Genomic DNA, 21688 nt, shown 5'->3' with positions numbered 1-21688 from the left:
TTTTTTTTGCTTAAAAGCTTGTAAAGTCGATGGTATTAGGGACAGGGAAATGCTCTTCAGGAAGTCTGGTTTGCTCTTTCCAAGAAGTTGTTATCCATGAGGTATTGACAAAGTAAATTTGTTTTGATCCAAAGTGCTCGATAATTTCGCCACGAAGCGCGCGTGCTCTATAAGGGTCTTTTGATGAACAAATAATAGTCGTCAAGTTAGGATCAAGCATGTTATTAGTGATTACAGCACCACCGTACTGTGCATAGTTTTGACATTTTGAAAGTTCTGTTTTAGCATCCAACTTGCACACAAGTTTTGATGGCATCCATGGATAGTCTTCGTCTTCGTCATCAAAATTAATCATTCCACCTTGCGAGATATAAGCTAAGGTGGTTTCTTCGAAATCAAAATACATGACAACATTTGCAAATATTAAGCTTCGAGGAGTAGGATCGGAATGGAAAATTTGTTGAAAAGTTTCTTGAAATGCCTTTAATGAGTTATGAAACTCATCTGGATTATTGGATAATTCAAGCTTTGAAGGGACCAACCTGCCTAACAAACTCTGAAAGTCAGAAATCGAAGTAGTGGTATTGTAATAGGCATCCCCATATCTATCCACATGGCAACGTGCATAATATAACTCTTGACCAGAAGAAACAAGCAAATGTCTAGGTTCCAGAGGCAAAAGTTCTTTGTGATTTAAAGACTCTGTAATGTATAACGGTCTAATGATAGAAAGCTGTGGCTGTTTACTTATAAAACCAGTGACAGCAACTGAATGTAGGTCGGCAACAATAAACACCGATTTTGGATCTGACTGTAACTGGTCTTGCAAATTTTGATAATCCTTTATGACTTTGCCACCGTTTGTTTGAACTAACTTTCCAATATCTTCTTGGGTCATATATGTTGGAGATCGCTGACTAGATAATATATAAAATGACCGGTTCTGAAGAATACTAGACTGTAAAGGACCAGTAAAATGTGTTGGGTCAGTTTTGGTAGTGATGACCGAAAGTTTAGCCTTTTTTGTATGAACAACAGCTGTTTTCTTTTTTTGTTTAGCCTTCTGGAGTTCTTCTTCGCGCTTTTGTCGATTCGAAATAGAATCTTCCTGAATAGAATGGACCTGGTTAATTGTCATTGCGTTGCGCCAATTTTTATCATGTCTGAATAAAGAATATCTAGGAAATCTCAAAGTCATGTTCGCACGATATGATGTAGTGTAATTAACTTGACTACCTTTAACTTCAATAACAATAGAATCCTTTGGGTGAATCCATATATCAGGTGTCTGGCTACCCATTTCCAAGCATGGCGGAAGGTTTGGATTTTTGGGGTCGTATGGAAATATCTTTCCATCAAACAAGGTGCGAATAAGTTCATATTCTTGCCCGGTAAAACCTGTTCCTACTTTGCAAAATGAGAAATATTTTGGCACACTTTGTTCATCCAAAAATTCGTCCTCTTCTTCCTTATTAGAGACTCTTAGACCGCATAAAAATGAAGATAGTTTGCCCGCTCGATTTCCATTTCCATAATAACCACCAATGATGAGAAGGTCTAAACTATCACTGATGGTGTCGATATATTCAGGCTTAACTTTAATCCAGGAGTTATCACGTACATTTAAACCATATGTAGCTTCAGGGTTTTTGACAACCAAACCTTCTCCACCCTTCTCCATAATTTCTAAAAACCTTTTGTCAATATCTTGTATTGTAGAGCCTTCAACTTGTTCAAGTATTTCCAGATAACGTGGTATGGGATTTATAACGGCATTCAGAGCTCTTCTTCTTTCGCGCAATGGATATGCAAGCAAGGATACACCGTTAAGATATAGCAGGTCATAAACCAAGAAAAATCCATGACGATTTGCTTTAAACATTGCTGTTTCAACAGCCCTTTTCCAGCGATCTACTACTTCATCTCTAGGTCTATTGTAGTTGCTTGGTTGAAATTCATCTTCTTCGTCATCGTCATCATTATCACGGTCATGTATTTCACTGAAGGTGAATGACCTTACACCTTTGACCCCAAATATTTCACCCAGATCTTGAAGGTTTACCATGGCGCCTTTTGCCAGGCCAAATCCTTCAATGCACCCTTCTGTTTCGTTCCACGAGACAAGCTCTCCATCCAATATAATACTTTTAATATTGTCATTTACAAAGCCTTTAAGAAATGGGGTAAAGGAGCCATTGCTGTTATAAGAATGACCGTAAGCATTTGTACGATTATGACCTCGACGTGAGTAAAATCTAAACTCGCCATTTTTCATGTGCAATTGTATTCTTTCGCCATCAATCTTTTCTTCAATGTAAAAAGTTCTAACACCAATCCTTTCTAGTAAATCCGTGTAATCTTTAAATCCATAGGCCGCCATCTGAGGTTTAAAGCAAAGAAATGGTGAAACTTCTGTAGTGCTCACTGTCACTGAAACGTCACATAACTGCCAGCAAACGCGTTTTAAATCACTAGTGATATTAAATAACTTATAAGCACTTGGATGCCAACAACTTAAGACAGTTTTTTCGGACAAATGAATTTTCATGGATTTGATAATAATCTTAATGAGCCAGTACATTTCATGTGCGTTCATTTGCTGAAGGAGCTTTTCGATGATTTTTTGTTGGGCATCTCCTTTTTTATCACTACTTAGAGCAAGTTGATCTAGGTAGTCGTTAATTTGATCTAAATCCAAATTACTATATTCCTTCTTGCCTTGTCGTTTGAATATGTTTTCACGGCATCGGCGTGCAAAATTTCCAACACCGACACTTGCGCCATCTTTCCACTTAAGCATGGCTTTGCCATCTTCAGACTTTGGATCAATACGAAGAATCTTGATTAGCTCAGATGCCAGCCGTTTTTCTTTAAGCTGGAAAACGCGTGTAATGTCTCTATCTGGTAGTAAAAGACGGAAACATGGGAAGATATCATTACCACATTTTTTACGCCAGATACCAACTAACTCGACAATAATTTCTCTGCGTTGAGTCGGAGTAACCTTATCAGCTTGAAGACGATCTAAAAAACTGACAAACAGGCGGAAAGGCATGGACGCCCGATTTATGGGTTGCTTTGGATAATCATTGTTCATAATATACTTTGGTGTTGTAAGGTACTCACTCGCACTTAGAGGTATTGGTGACAGTGGCAACAATGGTATTACAGCCACTGGCTTAGCAGTACTACAGTGACACAAGACTAAAACACAAAACACATAAAATTACCAAGACTCAAAATAAACCTTTCCCTTGACCACCATGTGCACAACTTATTTAACATGTCAATGTTCAACCGCATAAAAAACATTGGAGAAATCGATCTCTCCGAAGCTCTGGTTCCAGGGTTTTTTCGAACAGACGACCTTGCTCGCTATGGATTTCGTGGAGGGCTTTCTGCTTTTGCCTTTGACCCGGCTCAGGGCCTTTTTGCTGTCGGAACCAACAACGGCTACGTTCACATTTTTGGCCAAAAGAATGTGGAGTTTGTCTACTCGTTGGACCAGAACCTTGAAATTATTCACCTTGCAATCGTCAAATCTATTTACCTTACAATTATCGATATTTCAAATACTATCACAGTTTTTTCTCTTGACACCAAAGCGCGTCTTTATACTTCTATGATTCCTGGCCGCGTGTCTTCCATCGCATCTGACCCTGCGATGGAGTGGCTATTTATCGGCACTGAAGCCGGCCAAATATCTGTTTATGATGTAGACAGAGGTGTTATGAGTCCATATCATATTGCCAGTTTACAACGTTCGTTTTTACAAAAGAGCAAAGCATCTCCGGTTGTTTCTCTACAACTTCATCCTCGCGACCCTTCTAAGCTACTTGTTTGCTATACCGATTGTGCTATTGTCTTCAATATTGTTACACAGGAGATTGTTTTTGGCTTAAAATATGAGCTTCCTTCTGGTGCGCCAGGTGGTGATTTAAACCCTATAGTCATTCAACAATACCGTTTACCGCCATTTTTGCAAGCCTTGTGGCATCCTCATGGCCATCATATTTTGACATCTCACCTTGACGGCTCGCTAGTTTTTTGGGATGGTACGGAAGGTGTTTTACTTCAAGCCCGAACTTTGACCGATGTGGATGTCAATATTCCGAGAAGAAATACTCCTGGCGTGGGTGTGACGGGTGTTGACAACAATAAAATCACCAAGGTCGGATGGGTCTGCACACAGAACCCTGAAGAGACCGCCATAATTGTTGCAGGTGGCCACTCTTTTGAAGGTGCGATGCAGGGAGTCACGATGCTGGATTTTGGAGTTACACCTGTTGTTGCAATTACGTCGTACCAAAATATGGGCAAGTTTTATGCCAGCCCCAGACGTCAGCGAGTGTTCCCCACGCCTCAGGACTCATTTGTAGTTGACTTTATTCCTTTGCCTAGAGCCAACCCATTTTATGGTGGTGGATGTGATCCTAATGCTATTGTTTTCCAACTTTCTAGCGGAGAACTTACAACACTTTCGTATCCAGATGGCTTGCCGATCAACTCTATTGCTGGACTTCCTTCGGCTTTTGCATGGGTGGAGCCGTTTATCTGTACTCTCTCGGTGGCATCTGTACCGCATAACCAATGGTTGGGTATGATGAGTTCTGTACCAGTTGCGGAGCCTTTTTTTATTGGAGGTGCGCCAGCTCGTCGACACTTGCGCAAGTTTGATATGCGCAATGCTCTTTGTACAGGCCATTTAGATGGTTCTGTGAGAATTTGGGACGCGTCACACGGCGAACTTGATGATTCTCGAGTTATTGAGATTCAAGTCTCAGAAGCGGTAAATCGCCACGATCAAAATAAAGTTGACAAAATTTCTTTTGCGCCAACACCTGCTGAGTTAGCGGTAGCTCTTGAAACTGGTGATGTTATTCTTTACCGATTTGGTACCGGGAAAAGACTAGGAAGTCTTGAGGACCGTATGGCTCAAATGAAGTTGAAGGAGCCTACAGGTGTGGTCAAAGACATTCGATTCCGCACTAAGTTGTTGAAGGACGGGTTTCTGCCACAATCTTTGGTAAATACAAACAATGGCCCTGTTTCAGCTTTGGTTAACTCAGAAATTGGGTTTGTAGCTATTGGCTACAGAAATGGCAACATTACAGTTCTTGACCAGCGCGGACCTGCCATTATTTTTTCATCTCCTATTGCTAATCTGGCGGTTAAGAAGAGCAAGCTATTGCACAAGACTTATACTACTGGCTCGGTAGGAGAATACCCGACAGCTATGAACTTTGGTATTTATATGCTTGATGGTGAGAAGTTCAGTAGCGTTGTTTTATCTGTGGGTACATCTTTTGGAAAGCTACATACATTCCGTGTTATTCCTCTACCTACTGGAGCTTACACTTTAGAATATTTGGGAGTAACGGAGGCCAGCACGAGTCCTATATTAGAGGTCATACCTCTCGACACAGAACGTGGTGTTTCTGCACAGGCACGGATGGCTGAAATGAATAAATTGGCACAGGGCATACAAATCAATGGCGCTGTGATTACTGTTTCTCAATCGGAAATCAGGCTATATCGTCAGCCTAAGGAAAAAGTTTCATCACGGTCTATTTCATCATCGCCATTAGCAACAGGAGGAGTTTGTCACTTAAAACAAGCAGGAACTACTTGTTTGGTGACAATCACTGTGGCTGGTGAGATTGTAGTATACAGTTTGCCCAACCTAGTTGAAATTGTAAGCCAACGGCTTCCATTTGCTGCTTCTCCAGATTCGATTGGTGACTCGATTGTAATGCAAAATGGTGATGTTCTTGTGCGCCGCAACCAACTATCTGCGGCACTGATTAATATTTGGGGTCGTGGAATAAAGCAAGATGATATTTACCAGGATGCACTTTATGATGTGATGAAACCCACACCCCCGCGACCTACTATTAGTACTATGCAGTGGATTAAGGGTACACCTATTGCAACTATTGATGATGTTGATTCCATTATTGGAGGTCCACGACGACCCAAGAGTAAAGCCACAATTGATCAGGAACGTGCCCAACGCGATCAACAAAGCCTGATTCAACGAAGCGCTATGCAGCGTACCACGACTAGTGCATCCACTGGATCTAATGTGAACCCGTTCAATACAATTTCGCGTGCTCTAGACAGTTTGGAGGAGTCAACAAATCAATATTTAACTGATTTGAGTGACGCAATGACAGATACACAAAAGTCAACACAAAACAGTTTCTTAAAATCGGCCATTAAGTCCAAGTTTGGATTTTAAAAAAGTATAGTTTATTAGTTTTTTTATTGCATTATTTTTATTTTTATTTTTATTATTTTTTATTTAGAGCGCCTTGGGAGGAGCGTCGAGGTCATCTTCACTTTCTTCACTTTCTTCGCTCTCTTCAATATCTGACTCGTTGTATTTATTTACTGCTGGCGGTTTACCGATTTCAAGAATTTTCCCTTGGTAAGGATCTTCTTCATCGCTAGACCCTTCTTCTTCTTCCTCTTCTTCGTATTCATCTTCTGAGCTTGAGGGTGGCAGTTCACCTGGTTTTCCGTGACCTCTATCACCCGTAACTTTTTCCGATTTCATTTTAGCTCTTTCTTCAACCTCCTTTTCTAGCTCGTCTAGCCATTGTTGCTGTGCAGCCTGGACAGAGTCTGAATCTGTGCACTGAGAGTAAAGCTCAAACAGCTCTTCATTGATTTCCAAAAATGCATGGCCCCAGGAAAAATGAGAAAGCACCTCTGCGGCCCATTCCAGATGGCCAACAATGGCAAAGCAGGCAGCAAGAGCTTCCACGCAGTTGAGACGCCATGGCTTACCATAATTTACTGGGTTAGCAGCAACCAAATAAGGTACTTTAAACGGTTAGTGTAAATATAATAAGGTGTTTAATGTTTAATCACTTACAAAGTCGCTCATGTTTTCCTCCAATTTTTGAAAAGGGGACTTCGTCTAGACGCGCCCAGGAGCACTCGACGACAGCTGCGCCGTACTTTTCGACAAGTTCTCGGTCATTAGGGCACACAACACCTTGACCTTTGGGACTTTTGATAGGTGTTAGAACAATATGAGAGTATTTAATTTTAAACAAAACTTACGAAACTACTACACCATTGAACTTTTGGCCTACTCTGAGTTCTTGAATAAGACCTAATCGGCTAAGTTTCTTACCACTACATCGCTTGGGATCGCATTGATCAAAATCCTAAAAGAATGACCGTGGTTAGCCGTATACATGTTTGATGAGAGATAATTTACTAACCCACATGGCCATTTTAGCGGGGAAGTTTGTTTCCCCCGACTTTTGTTTAGTCTCATACTGACGGCCCTTTTTTGCTACTGGTCTTTTTCCCATTATTAACGCGGGTTGTTTTTTTTTTTTTTTTATGAAAGTTTAGATATATCACTTGAAGTCTAATTAAAAATGACCGATACAGTATGAAGAAGAATTTTTTTTTATTTTTTTTTAAAAAAATAACTACAAAACCCTTGCCCAAAGCCGCACCAACATTCTGGGCCACTGTTGATCTGGTGGGACGAGCGGCGTTTAACGACAAACGAGAGATATAAGTAGATTTGTTTAAAGAGAAAAAATAAGGGATTATATGTTAGAAACTTAAGAGAAACAGAATGAAAGAAATATATATATATATATATTTATATTTAATACCAAATACTTTAAGGTTTGTGGACTGGTTATATTAGGCGAGATTTGTCAGTTGTTTGATGTTAACTGGTACTAAAACACTTTTAATCTCGCAAACTAACAAATCAATTAATTAAGTTTCTTTTATTTCTTTTCTTTTAGGGCATGTAAAATTTGTTTTCTTTCTTTTTAGATTTTTTTTTTCCATTCATAAAGAAACCATTCCTTACTTTTATTTGAATATTTCAAGGATATTTGTTTATTTGGAAAAGCTAACATTCCTGTAAATTGAATCAAAGCAATACGCGTAAGGCTCACGTTCATGTGTAATATATAGTCCGACTGCGTATACTATAGCATTTACATAATTTCCCATTTTTGATTCCGTCCGTTTAGAAGAAAATAAAATAAAATAAAATCCCTTTTTCTCATCCTTATCCCGAACCATCCCTTGTCATCTACAATATACTATATATATTTTTCAAAATACATCTAGTTAATTTCTAAGAAGAGCCAAGTATTTTTTTTATAAATAATACCTATTGGTCTTCCTCTTTTTTTTTTTTCTTCATCTATTTCTTTAAACCATGGCACCTGTGAATCAACCTCCATCGTCGTCGCCATATGCCAATCTCTTTCTCCATACTCTTTTCTTCAATCCGGAACCCACTCCTATAGTTCGCAAACTTCGCACGTATTTTCAGGATCCCGGCCGGTTTGCTCGTAATGTTATTGTTGTTCCGCCACTTATTTTAGAATGGGCCGTTGATTCCGATTCTCACCAACCTTTTACCGACATTATTGCCACAAACGAGGATTTTATAGCATCACACGTTCTCATAATTCCACCAGATTCAAAATCAACGGATCGGTCACGTCGGCTACTGACTTTTAATAATAAAACAATTTTTTCATTCAAAGGGTTTTTGCAGACAAATGCAGGGTTCAAGATCCACTTCAACAGCAAGGTCCTTAATGAGTACATTATCACACCAAGCTCACCATACCTTCCAGCAGACAGTCAATTTGTTGTATATGAAGTCGCATATCCTCTAGTCGGTCGGCCCACTTTCCCAAGTCTTTCCAGCATAGATTTAACATTAACACCATCACAGCAAGAGCAGTTTGATTTGCAATTGATTCCTCCGCCAGAATATTTTGGCGTGGATTTGGATAAGATAAAAGGTGATCTTAAAACGCGCCGCGACTATAAATTACTTCCAATCGTCTACACTAAAGACATTTCCAAAGCAGATTTGGAACTTTTACAGATCATAAATACGTTTTCTATTGACGCTGTTTCGTCCACTCAAAACCTTGTAAACCTTTACAATACCACAATTGAAGAATCAATGAAAGCATTTTCTTCAGTTGGTAGTTCTACACTTAACAAAATCATTAATGAGACGGGTCTTTCGTCTCAGGATATTGGCCAAATGGTTGGGGAGTATGTCGAAACACAGTTACATCAGCAATTTTGGGAAAAAACAACACAATTACACCAAAAAAAAGATGCGGTTATTGCTGATTTGTGCTGGGAGATGAAAGACATTAGTGTGGAACAATTAGATATTCCTGTTTCCGACATGACAGTTTTGTTTGATTTGGACGATCTGGTAACTCAAGCAGTTAAACTTTTCTCATCATTGACATCGGTGTCGAGCGTCGCTGAAAAGGAGAAGGTGCTACTTTCTGTGGTTCAAATATTAAGCAATGGCACACCAGACCGGGCGATTACAGCTGAAAAGGATCTACATCACGTTACCAAGTGCTCTGTGCATTACAATATGGAGCTGAGCCATAACCATAAGCTGAAGAACTCGATGAGTGCGGATACGTTTGTGTCTCTTATGATTATGGTGATTGTGCGATCTGAGATGGTCAATATTCATAGTTTACTATTTTACATTCGAAAATTTTCATTCAATGAGGTGGAAATGGGTCACCTTGGGTACGCTCTTTCCACGCTTGAGGCAGCGGCGTACCATATTTCGAACCATGGAAAGAAGATTGCCAAATTGTCACATTTAAATAAGAGATTTTTCGAGTGCTTGCCATCACCATCGCAGACCAAAGAGTTTATAGAAACATTACGACATAACAAGCCAAAGTATTGGAAGTCTGTTATTCGAAGCCGATCTCACAATAATTTAACTGCATTAACAACTGTGCTACAAGAGTTGGCAAAGAATGGGACTTTTGTGGATGAGATCCTTGAATTTTTAAATTATTTGTTTGATTTACAAGACGACAATGGCGACGAAGTTTTTGATATCGGGTTTGTTATTGGAGACCGAGATAGCCAAGGATCATCGTTATTTTTATTAGCATTAGACACAGAGGATGCGGATGTGATATTTTCTGTGTTGGGCAAGATTGACCCCCTTAATGATTGCGAAATGGCGCAGTATTTTGCGCGTGTCAATAATATGAAACGGTCAGTCGGGCACTATATTTTCCATGCACACTGGTTAATTCCTGAGATTGGACACCTTGTGGACTGGGAGCAACGTGATCTTGCAGGTCAGTCGCCATTATTTGCACTGTGCCGGTGCTACGACCACCCCAACTACAGCGATCTTGTTGAGTTTAGTTTAAAGGCATGGGAAAAGTCACCCAAGAGTCAAAAGCCGCTGAATTTGATGGCACATCAAGATTTAAAAGATAATACACTACTGCATATTGTCAAGAGTCCTGAAGCTGTTAAGCATTTACTAAAGTATGAAAGTATAGATGTGAACTGGCCAAACGAAGCTGGGTTTTCCCCATTAATGGTCTACAGCAAGTTTTCGAGGCTGGAGGCGCTACAAGTACTTTTGCAAGATGAGCGGGTTAATAAGCTTCAAGAGAGTGCGAATGGGACCAATGCGCTTGAAATTGCAAAAGAATCAGATACAATCCGGTATCTTGAAAGTGAGTACATTCCTGAAGAAGACCGGAGCATGTCGTTGACTGCGGTGATGACCATGTCTTTAAGTCCTGGTAATGGGTTTAATGGTGGAGCCAGTGATACTGCAACATGTGTGCTACGAACTTCTTTGAGTAAAGGTCGGCTGTATTTCATTATTACAACGGGGAAGAGGGGAGATCCAGGAAGCGTGATTTCAGTTCGACGGTCTTTTGATGACTTTAAGTTTTTAGCCAAGTGGCTTGGGTACGAGAACCCTTACTCATGGGTACCACCACTGCCTGTTCCTTCAGGTGGGAGTGGGCCCAAAGTTTTGCATGGGAAAACCGTGTACCAACTTTTTCATGAGATTCAAACGCGGCTCAATGTTTTTTTGAGAACTTTGATGGCCCATCCGACATTTGGTGCGCACGAGTTGCTATGGGAATTTGTGCTTGTACAAGACATTTCACGAGATTCGGTGATTGAACGGTGCCGGAGGAAGCTGCAGAATGCACAGGAGAGCCAGATGGAGAAAGAAGCTGCGGCTGCGTCATTATCGTCTGTGTCGTCGTCCGCTTCGTTGTCGTCGTTGTCACCGTCGTCAATTTCGGTGGTGACACCTGTGACAAAATCAGGGGGGGCAGAGGAGGAGGAGGAGGAGGAGGAAGGGGAGGAAGAGGAGGGAGAGGAAGAGCAGGGGGAGAATGGTAAAGTGTCATCTTCAGGAGGACCTAGGGCCACGCGGCCTGGGGGGCCACTTGGACGCACGTGGTCAATTTCATCAGTATCTTCGGACACTGGGGAAGAGGAAGAGGGGGAGCGAAGGGCAGGTGAAAGAGAAGAAGAATTAAAACAGACGTTACTTGCAAGGAACCAAAAAACACAAGCTACGTTACGAGAGGAGAAGGCACAGCGAGAGCGACAGCAACGGAAACAGGGGGGTGGAGCAGGAAGCGCGGTATTTTTTTATCGAAGCGAGGACTTGGAGCCGATTTCGTATTTCTTGGAGTATGCTCAGGAGCAGTTGACTGGTCTTGGACAATCGACGGAAGCGTTACATCAGGGAGCACAGAAAATGTGCCTTGCAGTTGATAGTCATAATGAAGCTGTGGAGGAGTTTTTCAAAATGATTTCAAGATTTGCAGGGGTGATGAGTGGTAGTAGTAGTGGTAGTAGTGGTAGTAGTGGTGGAGGAGGAGGAGGAGGAGGAGGAGGAGTTGATGGAGAAGACGGTCATGAAGTTACTCGACGTAAAACAGCCATGCTAGGGTTAGAGTACCCACGACAGGCGTACTCTGAGCTGAGTGTGTCGCTCAATAGTCTTGCACAGATAGTGGAATCTGGGGCACGTACATTGGCGGCCCCCCTTGCGATGGTAAGTCAGTTAGGTGAACGAGAGACAGCTTTAGGGGTATTACACCGACAGGCTGAGAAGCTAGCAGGAGGGGCTGGGGAAGGTAATGAAGGATCAGGAGGGTCACGAAGTCCATGGGCAGCGCTGAGCGCTGGGATGAGTAGAGGGTTAATGTTTGAAGAGAAGCGAGTCCGGGAGATGAATGAAACCAATGACCGGATCTATGTATGTCAGAATGAGATTAATCGGTTGTCGACGGATATTCACCGGTACCATGAGACGCTGGCGTCGGAGGTTGGCGCGTTGTTGACGGTTCATGAGGCGGAACTGAGGAGACATATTAGAACATTTTCAGACCATGTGTTGCATTCACATAAAACTTCGTTGGACCGGTTACAACGGGTGCGGAGGGAGATTCTTGATGAGAGGAAGTGAATATTTATATATTTTATATAGTATAGACATAAAAAAGTAAAAGTAAAAGAATATTTGATATTTCCATTTTTTAAAATTTTTTTTATATATTTATATTTATATATATATATTTTTTATATTTTTTTTTTTTTTATAGTTATAGAGATTTGTATATATATTTCTGTGTGAGTATATATTGGTTTTAATTGGCAGCAATGGCACTGTTGGGACTAAGGGAGTTTCCATAATTGGAATTTGAATTGCTCTTATGATCAATCATCATGATTTTCCCCTGGGCCTCCATGGCTTCGATAAGGGGGAGGAGAGGTTCCATTTCCTTTTTATCAAGAAGATCAAATTCCTTACCAAAGGAGATAAAATGAGCAAAGAAGGAATTCCAGTGAGCTTCCATTGAAAGATGAACAAATTTATCAAAATGATTATGATAGATATGGGCAAAGATTCTAAACATTTGACGATAGATACTCTTGAGAACTCCAAGGAAATGAGGAGGGAAGGGAACACCTTGTTTGGTAGGGAAGAGAGTAGTATCATCAAATTTGTTTGAGATCCAAGTAAGAACAAGGTCAATATAAGTATTTGCAGGGAGATGGACTTGTTTTTTATTTGAATCAATCCAAGTATAATCAATACCAGGTCCTGCATTCATAGTTGGACAAGTTTGAGGAGTAACAAACTCTGCAATGGCACCATAAAAGAGGTTAAGATATTGATAGAATTCAAAAACATTAAGAACTAGCCATTCATTTTGATCAACATAACGTGGGACTTGGACAAGTGTTTGAAAAGAACCACGAACAAGAGCAGTACGAACAAATGGTTGACAAAGAAACAGTGGTTTCATGACGGGTGCGACTGCAGTAGAAGAAGAAGTTGTGGTAGAAGGTGAAGAAAAGGAAGAGGTAGGAGATGTTGTTGATGTTGCAGTTGCAGTTGCAGTTGCAGTTATTGAAGATGTTGTTGTTGTTGTTGTTGAGGTGGTGTTATTATTATTATTATTATTATTATTATTTATTGTGGATGGTATTTGTGCCTGGTTAGGGGTGAAGTTGTTTTGTGTGGTGGTGTTATTGTTGCCTTGTTTTGATAAGGACGATGAAGATGAAGATAATGCAGATTGCTTTTGTTGCAGTTGTTGCTGATGCAGTTGTTGTTGCTTCTGTTGCAGTTGCTTCTGTTGCATTTGCAGTTGCTGCTGCTGCTGCTGCTGCTGCTGCTGCTGTTGCTTATTGAGAAGACTTGATGAGCTTGCCGAAGGTAGCTGAGAAGAAGAAGAAGTTGTTGTTGTTGTTGCAGATGACTGCAAAAGACTATGAGAGCTGGAATTCCCCATGGAAAAAAGGGGTTTTTGTACTGGCTGTGCCAGGGGTACAGGGGGAGTGATTTGTTGTTGTTGTTGTTGTTGTTGTTGTTGTTGTAGACGAGATCCGGAACTGGAGGCCGACTGAGCGACCGACAGATTTTGAGTACTTGAATTTGTCAAGTTATAAGCAGATGCTTGAGGAGTTGTTGATGTTGATAAAGAAGAAGAAGAAGAAGTTGTTGTTGTTGCTGGTGTTGCAGAAGAAGGAGACTGGTTCTGCTGTGGTTGTTGATTGTAAGTATGAATACTTTTAACAGCAGAAGTAGCAGTTGGTTGTTGTTGTTGTTGTTGTTGTTGTTGTTGTTGTTGATGATTTTGGGAGGTTTGAGTGGCTGCAGGAGGTTGTTGTTGTTGTTGGGAGGAAGAAGAAGTTCCAGTGGTGGTGGTGGTTTTACTGGACTTTTTAGATGATCTACCAAAACCACGACTTTTAAAAGAAAGAAAGAAAGAAAGAAAAGAGTTAATAAATAAAGAAAATTTAATATTAAAATAAAAAATATAGAAAATAGAAATAATTTTCTTGTTTTTTTTTTTTTTTTTTTTTTCTTCTTCTTCTTCTTCTTCTTGAAAGAAATTGATTATGATGATGATGATGATATTCTTTTACTTACTCGGAGTCAAAAAGCACATACCTAAGAGTGTTGAAAAAAGACATTTTTTTTTTTTTTTTTTTTTTTTAATTTGTTTTAATTTGACTTTGTTTAAAAATATATATATATATATAAAGAAAAAAAAAATATATAGATTTAAGAATCTTTTTTTTTTAATAAATAAATAAATAAAATTTTTACTTTAAAATTTTCTGAGTTGAAAAAAAAAAAAAAAAAAAGATGATTTTGATTTTCAATGATGGTGGTGGTAATGATAATAATAATAATAATAATAATAATAATAATAATAATAATTGTTGTTGTTGTTGTTGTTGTTGTTGTTGTTGTGATGGTAGGTTTTTTTTTTTTTTTTTTTTTTTATAATTTCTGAATTTTATTTTATTTTTATATATATAATAATAAAAAATAATAGCAAATATAAAAATAAAAAAAAAAAAGAAATTTAAAGTTACGCGAAATTGTCAAAACAACTATTTTTATTATATTTATTTTAAAAAATATTCGCTAATTTTAAAAAAAAAATTAAATAAATTAAATAAATCAATTAATCAATTTAAAATCTCTTTATTTTAAAAAAAATCAAAATAAAAAAAAATAAAATCTTCTAAACAAACAAAAAGGATGATGATTGATTGATTGATTGATTGATGGTTTTTTTTTTTTTTATTTGTTTGTTTGTTTTATATATTTTTGACTGCTACTGTGGCAGCTGCAATGAAATTTTTTATGGCAAAGAATTTTTTTTTTTTTTTTTTGGAAACCCCTGGCTAGATTATATAATTTATTATTAAATAAGCAATGCCATTTAAAGCTTAGGTAATAATATAATAATAATAATATAAACATAAGTTTTAAGTTTTAAGTTTTAAGTACCGAGTACCGAGTACCGAGTACCGATATAAAAATAAATAAATAAAATAAAAAGCTTCCACTCGGATCTTCTAGAACATTTCAGCCGTTTGCTTATTAATTAAATCTTCTCTTCCAATTAAGAAAAAAAAAATAAAAAAAAAAAACTCCTCCTCTCATTTTACATATAAAAAATAAAAATAAAATCCAATCCAATCCATAAATCTAAAAATTTTCTTTCTTCAACTATTATATATTTACATATTCTTCATCATTATTCTAATTCTAATTCTTATTAACTCATATATATACATTTAAATTCACTTACCATTTAAAAAAAAAACTTCAACCTCTCAAATAATGTCCGTAGAAGCCCCAATCAACTGGTCATCTCGGCTCCTCTTCCGTTCAGTCTCATCCTCTCAATCGCCACCGCCACAACCACTACTCTCCAATCAACAACAACAACAACAACTCCCCCCACAATCACCTCCATCATCTACTGAAATCACTGCTCCTACTACTACTACTACTACTACTACCACAAATAACTTCTACTCATCACAAAAATTCTCAGATAAAATCCTCCTCCCTCCATCTGTCCTTGAATCTCTTGTCCGTCAAGCCCCCATACTACCATCTCCACTTACCTTCCGTCTCACTAACCCTGTCACTCGTCAATTCACCCATGCAGGTGTCCGTGAATTTTCCTCCGATGAAGGTGTTGTTCGTATCCCTCAAGTCATTGCAGAGCGTATTGGTCTCGAAGAACTAGGACCTGTAAACCTCCAACTTGTAGAACTCCCCAAAGCTTCCTTCCTCTCTCTTCAAATCCTTCAAGATGATTCCAATAATAATGATACTGATAGTAATGTCCAAGACTGGAAAGCCCTTTTGGAAGCTCAACTTCAATCTGCTTATACTGCCCTTACAAAAAATGATACCCTCTACATTAATGATCCAACAAACCCTGCCCATCACTACAAGTGCTTGGTAGCAGAAGTTAAACCTGCTGATGCCGTCCTCATTATTGATACTGACGTGGATCTTGAAATCATTCCTCCACTCTCTTCTACTACAAAATCTAAAAAGGGCAAATCTAAAAAATCTCCTACAAATCTTGCCCTAAAAGTCAACTTAACTGATAATTATGGCCAAATTACTATCCCAGAAATTACATCTTTTGAATCTTCCCCAGTCAAAATCACAATCTCAAATTATAATCAAAACCTCCCCCTAGTCGTTTCTCTCTCAAACTTGGCAGATTCTCCAACTGATTTATCAGATCCAAACCTTCTCAACCTCTATCTTGGTTCCTCTGAAGATACCGCTCGTGAATCTGTATTTCTTTATTCAACCCTTCTTGATACCAACCAACGAGAAAAAACAATCTTTATTCCTCCTAATGAACTTCAACCTTCGGATTCAACCTTATATGCTACTCTAACACTCCCTAAAGATCTTGATGTCATTTTTGAAAATCTCTCTATAACTTTCTCAACAGAACATTTGGCCTCTTCTCCTCTCCCTGCATTTGATGCTGCTGACTCTACACAATGTTCCAACTGTGGCCAATTTGTCCCACAACGCTCCTATCAACTTCACTTAAACTTTTGTGCTCGAAATAATATCCCATGCCCTCAAGGATGTGGACAAATCTTTTCTCGAAGTGCAGGAGGTGTCCCAGCTACTCACTGGCACTGCAACTCTTGTCCCCCCCGCGTCTTTGGTAACACTAAAGAGTCGTATGACTTGCACCAAAATGTCGCCCATACCCCCATAGACCATTGCGATGCATGTGGCCTACTTACAAACTCCCCCAACTTGATTTCATTAGCCCATCATAAGGCCTCTGTATGCGCTGCAAAACTTCACATTTGCCGATTCTGCCATCTCCGCTTACCCCAGGGCCCACAAGAAGCCTCGTCTTATGGTCTTTCTGGTCACGAAACAGTTTGCGGAAGTCGTACTGCTGATTGTGACATTTGCCAAAAGGCTATCCGTCTACGCGACATGCCTGCTCATTTAGCTCTCCACGATATCCAGCGTCGTTCAAACAGACCTCCACAACATCTTTGTGCAAATGTCAATTGTCAACGTACCCTAGATAACAATAACATAACCTCGCCTCTACCACCTTTCGGTCTTTGTGCAAGATGTTTCGGCCCCCTTCATAGCTCTGTCAATGACCCAACTGGTACAAAACTTGTTGCCCGAATCGAAAGACGTTACGTTATTCAACTTTCTAGAGGTTGCGGAAAACCATTTTGTTGTAACCGTGAAGCTTGTGCCACCGCCATGGGCTCCAAACTTCCAATGGCTCAAGTCATGCCCCGTGTCAAACAACTCATGACTCTTGATCCTACTGACCCTGATCGTTTCGAGCATGTAGCATTTTGCGTTGACGAAACTACAACTAAACGTAAAATGTTTGTGGATCTTGTTGCAGATATTGAGCTTCTCTATAGCCGAGAGTGGGCCGCAAAGGCTATAGACGTTGCTTCTGGAAACGAGGCTGAGGCCCGCCGTTGGCTCGAGCGCAATGCTGTTAAGCTTTCTGAAGAACAATCATAATGAGCTATATATATAGAAGTAATACAATTTATTATCATTATTATTATTATTATTAATTTTTTATTTTTTTTTCCATATATTTATTATTATTCTTTTTTTTTCTTCCAAGTTTTACTTTACTTGAAAAACTTGGCTTGTGAAATATGGCCCTCCTCATTCTTGGACATGACCTTAGCAACTGCCAACTCAAAGTCTTCCTGTGTAACATGGATACGACGCTCACGTAGAGCATACATACCAGCCTCTGTACAAACACCCTTAACTTCAGCACCAGAACTTCCACTCATCTTCTCTGCAATTTTCCGCAGATTAATGCCTCTTGTTAAGTTCATTGATCGAGAATGAATACGCAAAATATCCGTACGGGCTTCAACAGTTGGTGGTGGGAATTCAATCTTACGATCAATTCTTCCAGGACGGAGCAGTGCCGGATCCAAAATGTCAAGTCTGTTAGTTGCCATAATAATTTTAATGTCTTTAGAAGACTCAAAACCATCCAACTGGTTCAGAAGTTCAAGCATTGTTCGCTGTACCTCAGAGTCACCACCAGAACTGCCCTCCACACGCGAAGATCCAATAGAGTCAATCTCATCCATAAAGATAATTGAAGGCGCATGCTCGCGTGCCATCACAAATAACTCTCGAACCATGCGGCTACCTTCACCAATGTACTTCTGAACAAGCTCAGAACCACTAACACGAATAAACTTGCATTCAGTATGATGAGCCACTGCACGCGCAAGAAGTGTCTTACCAGTACCAGGAGGACCGTACAAAATAACACCCTTAGGTTGAGCAATACCAAGAGACTCAAAAAGTTCCGGGTGCTTAACAGGCAACTCAATCACTTCCTTAATCTCCTTAATCTGTTTGTCGAGACCTCCCACCATGTCAAATGTACTATCAGGGACCTTTTCCACCATCATCAGTGAAACAAGTGGGTCAACCTTATTGGGCAGAATCTGGTGAAGTTTATAAGAGTCCGATCTCAGGCACACGCGTAAGCTTGGTGTCACCTTCTTGATATCAATATCTGGGTCAATGTCCACCACGTACTTGCCCTCAGGGTGCACCTTCACAAGAACTTTACTCTTACCCATAACCTTCACAACTTCGCCCACATATGACCCAGGTTCTTGCAGTAGCTGCAGCTCTTCTTTTAACAGACGCACTTTGGCGTTAAGCGCGTTGCGCTGTGCCTCCAGTCGTCGCAGGTTCTGCTTCTTTTCATTTAGCTTGAACTCTGTCTCTTCAATGTTTTGAGAAAAGTAAGGGCCAATGCCACCTTCGTGAACAATGCCGCCATTGGGAATGGTTGATACTGATGTGTTGACTGCAGTGAGAGCCATCTTTAATATTCTGAATATGGGTAAGTTTTATTTCTTTAGTTTCTGTTGGTTGGTTAATTGGTTGGTTGGTTGGTTTAGTTTGGTTGATTAATTGATTAGAGTGAATAGTATCGTCTACTAAATGTAGGTGGCGGTTGTTATTATTTTGTTAGAGTGGCAAAAAAAAAAGGGAACTGAAAGAAAAAAATCAAATTTATTAGTAATGATTAGTAATTAGTTATATAATATACACTTCTTTTTTAATCACACTTTTTGAACACGCCTAAACTTTCAACTTTCAACTTTCAACTTAAACAATAAAACCATACACAACATTTAAAAAATGAGATTCCTATTTTCATCAAAATACCTGATATTCACTCTGTTTCTCTCTCTAGCATTATTTGCATCTCTTACTCAAGCATACACTCAAATATGTCGTTGTGATTGTGGCAAAAACTACACAATTGTAGAGCTCCCCGACGAGGGACTCTCCTATACAGCCTCGTGTACAAACTGCACCAAAAAGTTTTGTATTGCTCAAAACTTTACAATCTGTCAGGACGTTGATGAAGTTTTATTTTCAGCGTCTTGCTTTCAGCGCGAATCACTTAAAGAACAATTTTTCATCTATACTTTTATCATCATCACTTCTGGCTTACTACTCTACGCGGCTGTTGCTCCATACGCACAGAAAAGATTTGGACGTGGAGCACAAACAACTAACGGAAACAATTAGGATTTTATTTTTTTTATTTTTTTCCCCCTCTCCTCTCCTCTCCTCTCCATATTTGATTCTCATTTTTTTTTTTCTCTTTGTAAATAGATTTTATTTTTAATTTTTAAAAAAGCGACATAGAACCAAAAATATTAAGATACAAGTGGATTACCCGTGCTACTATATAATTTGCAATTAAGTGTTACTACTATTTGTAATTAAATATTACTGCTATTTACCCGTGCTACAGCTATTCGCAATTTGGTATTACTGCTATTTGCAATTAAGTATTACTGCTATTTGCAATTAAGTGTTACTGCTATTCGTAATTGTATACAAAAAAAAGAAAGCTAAGATAAGGAGGAATTAAAGCCATCAAAATTATTTAAGAATGATGTTAGTATTGGTGTTGACATTTTTTTTCAAAAAATGGTGGCTCGCTACGCTCACATCTAGGCTCTGTTTCCATGAATTTTTTGGGGGTTTACCCTAAAAATGTACAGTTTATACAGCTCGAAGAAAGAGAAAAAAAGAATGGGGAAAGGATTAGTCAACTATTTTTTTTTTTTTGTGAAATGTAAAGAAGAATATTAGATAATTATCTAAGTCTATCTATACTTATATAAGTATATGTAAACATCAAAACTATATTCCCTTTTTTTTTTTTCTCTTTCAAATTTAATCTTGATATTGATACTATTCCTACCTTTTTATTTTTCAGCAAAATAATTTAACCATGATTACACCACCTTTAAAAATCGACTTAACAACAATTTCTCAAAATATTCTTGACAATATTCCGCAAATAGATCGTGCGGAATTTGTTCACAGACTTTTAGACGAAGTAAAATGTGTGGTTAAAGATGAATTTCAGGTTCTTATCGTTAGTTACTCTCATCTTAAAAATTGCTCATACAACTTATCCACAAGCCCTCAGATTGTTACGTGGACTCAAGGATCTAAATCTCATAATTATGCTGTTTTCTTGATAGGAGAAGGCGTTTTTGATTATGGAAATAACCATAATAGTTTTGAACACTTGGCTTTTAGTGCTGCAAACATTTTCCCTATTCCTTGGGGGTCTCGCTGTAACAACTACTTGGTATGGGCGAATATGACCGATCGTATTGGAGGAAACGGTGGATACAATTTATATGCAGTTTATTTCCATAAAAAAAATATCGACCGCATTTTTGTGAAGAAGAATTTTGTCGATGGCGCTCATCATATCACTGCAATTCATTTCGAATTTTTCAACATTGTCAATCCTAAGCAATCCATTGGTCATGATCATCGTGATACTGATATTGTTGACGTCCAACCCAATGACACTATTGCCCATGTTTCTGTCAAATATGAAAACAGGTTTATAATCGGTATCCAATTTCACATTTACAGTGCTTATACGAAAGAGGTTCGTTCAACCGAGTGGCTTGGTGGCAATTACGGTCAGGTGCACACCTTTCCCCAAAATGCAAAGGGAATTTTTGGGCGCCATGGCGGTCGTCTAGATAGCTTGGGAATTTTTTATTAATTTTGGATTTTATATGTGTTTTTTATGTACTTTATACGTTTATTTAATTACTTTTTTTTTTTTTTTTTTTTTGACAATTGGAGATAAGTTAGTTGAAGACTCAGTTTTTAAACGATAATCTTTTCTAGCTGAGAATTGGGCATTCAAACAACAAACAATAAACAACAAAATTTTGTAATTTGACTTTTGGCTGACAATAACTAAAAAAATACCGATAGTTTAAAAAGATATTATTAACTAAATCAGACTATTTATTTGTTTTTATTCAAGTGTGAATTTGATTGTAAAATGCCTTTACTCAATAATAATAGAAGTGTAATTTTTATCATGAAAATTCGCTCCATGTTTTTCAGCAACCATCCCTTTTTTTCAGTTTCTATAAGGCTTGGAATCATATTAATATTTAAAAACTT

General features: G+C 38.6%; 9 protein-coding genes across 9 annotated transcripts; 5 read left to right on the top strand and 4 right to left on the bottom strand.

The window, feature by feature from the left end:
- Positions 1–10: 10 nt before the first annotated feature.
- Positions 11–3097, bottom strand: SAPINGB_P005932 (uncharacterized protein; the record flags this gene model as incomplete). Its single annotated transcript, XM_032000646.1, has 1 exon — positions 11–3097. The coding sequence occupies one exon, from the start codon at positions 3095–3097 to the stop codon at positions 11–13; it is 3087 nt and encodes a 1028-aa protein (XP_031856537.1).
- A 186-nt stretch (positions 3098–3283) lies between these two features.
- SAPINGB_P005931 (uncharacterized protein) lies at positions 3284–6241 on the top strand (the record flags this gene model as incomplete). The annotated part of the gene is made up of 1 exon (XM_032000645.1): positions 3284–6241. One exon carries the CDS (start codon positions 3284–3286, stop codon positions 6239–6241), a length of 2958 nt encoding a protein of 985 aa, XP_031856536.1.
- A 63-nt stretch (positions 6242–6304) lies between these two features.
- Positions 6305–7328, bottom strand: SAPINGB_P005930 (uncharacterized protein; the record flags this gene model as incomplete). The annotated part of the gene is made up of 4 exons (XM_032000644.1): positions 6305–6828; positions 6881–7017; positions 7072–7178; positions 7236–7328. The coding sequence occupies 4 exons, from the start codon at positions 7326–7328 to the stop codon at positions 6305–6307; spliced, it is 861 nt and encodes a 286-aa protein (XP_031856535.1).
- Positions 7329–8206: 878 nt separating this feature from the next.
- SAPINGB_P005929 (uncharacterized protein) lies at positions 8207–12298 on the top strand (the record flags this gene model as incomplete). Its single annotated transcript, XM_032000643.1, has 1 exon — positions 8207–12298. The coding sequence occupies one exon, from the start codon at positions 8207–8209 to the stop codon at positions 12296–12298; it is 4092 nt and encodes a 1363-aa protein (XP_031856534.1).
- A 181-nt stretch (positions 12299–12479) lies between these two features.
- Positions 12480–14316, bottom strand: SAPINGB_P005928 (uncharacterized protein; the record flags this gene model as incomplete). Its single annotated transcript, XM_032000642.1, has 2 exons — positions 12480–14088; positions 14294–14316. The coding sequence occupies 2 exons, from the start codon at positions 14314–14316 to the stop codon at positions 12480–12482; spliced, it is 1632 nt and encodes a 543-aa protein (XP_031856533.1).
- A 1165-nt stretch (positions 14317–15481) lies between these two features.
- Positions 15482–17695, top strand: SAPINGB_P005927 (uncharacterized protein; the record flags this gene model as incomplete). Its single annotated transcript, XM_032000641.1, has 1 exon — positions 15482–17695. One exon carries the CDS (start codon positions 15482–15484, stop codon positions 17693–17695), a length of 2214 nt encoding a protein of 737 aa, XP_031856532.1.
- Positions 17696–17811: 116 nt separating this feature from the next.
- On the bottom strand, positions 17812–19044 carry SAPINGB_P005926 (uncharacterized protein; the record flags this gene model as incomplete). Its single annotated transcript, XM_032000640.1, has 1 exon — positions 17812–19044. The coding sequence occupies one exon, from the start codon at positions 19042–19044 to the stop codon at positions 17812–17814; it is 1233 nt and encodes a 410-aa protein (XP_031856531.1).
- Positions 19045–19366: 322 nt separating this feature from the next.
- SAPINGB_P005925 (uncharacterized protein) lies at positions 19367–19762 on the top strand (the record flags this gene model as incomplete). Its single annotated transcript, XM_032000639.1, has 1 exon — positions 19367–19762. The coding sequence occupies one exon, from the start codon at positions 19367–19369 to the stop codon at positions 19760–19762; it is 396 nt and encodes a 131-aa protein (XP_031856530.1).
- Positions 19763–20477: 715 nt separating this feature from the next.
- Positions 20478–21275, top strand: SAPINGB_P005924 (uncharacterized protein; the record flags this gene model as incomplete). Its single annotated transcript, XM_032000638.1, has 1 exon — positions 20478–21275. One exon carries the CDS (start codon positions 20478–20480, stop codon positions 21273–21275), a length of 798 nt encoding a protein of 265 aa, XP_031856529.1.
- Positions 21276–21688: the final 413 nt, after the last annotated feature.

This window comes from Magnusiomyces paraingens, assembly GCF_902498895.1.
Source record: "Magnusiomyces paraingens strain CBS 517.90 genome assembly, contig: contig5, whole genome shotgun sequence".
In the NCBI taxonomy this organism is placed as follows: domain Eukaryota; kingdom Fungi; phylum Ascomycota; class Dipodascomycetes; order Dipodascales; family Dipodascaceae; genus Magnusiomyces; species Magnusiomyces paraingens.
Note: the sequence above shows the minus strand (reverse complement) of the source record. Positions and strands in the feature narration are given on the sequence as shown.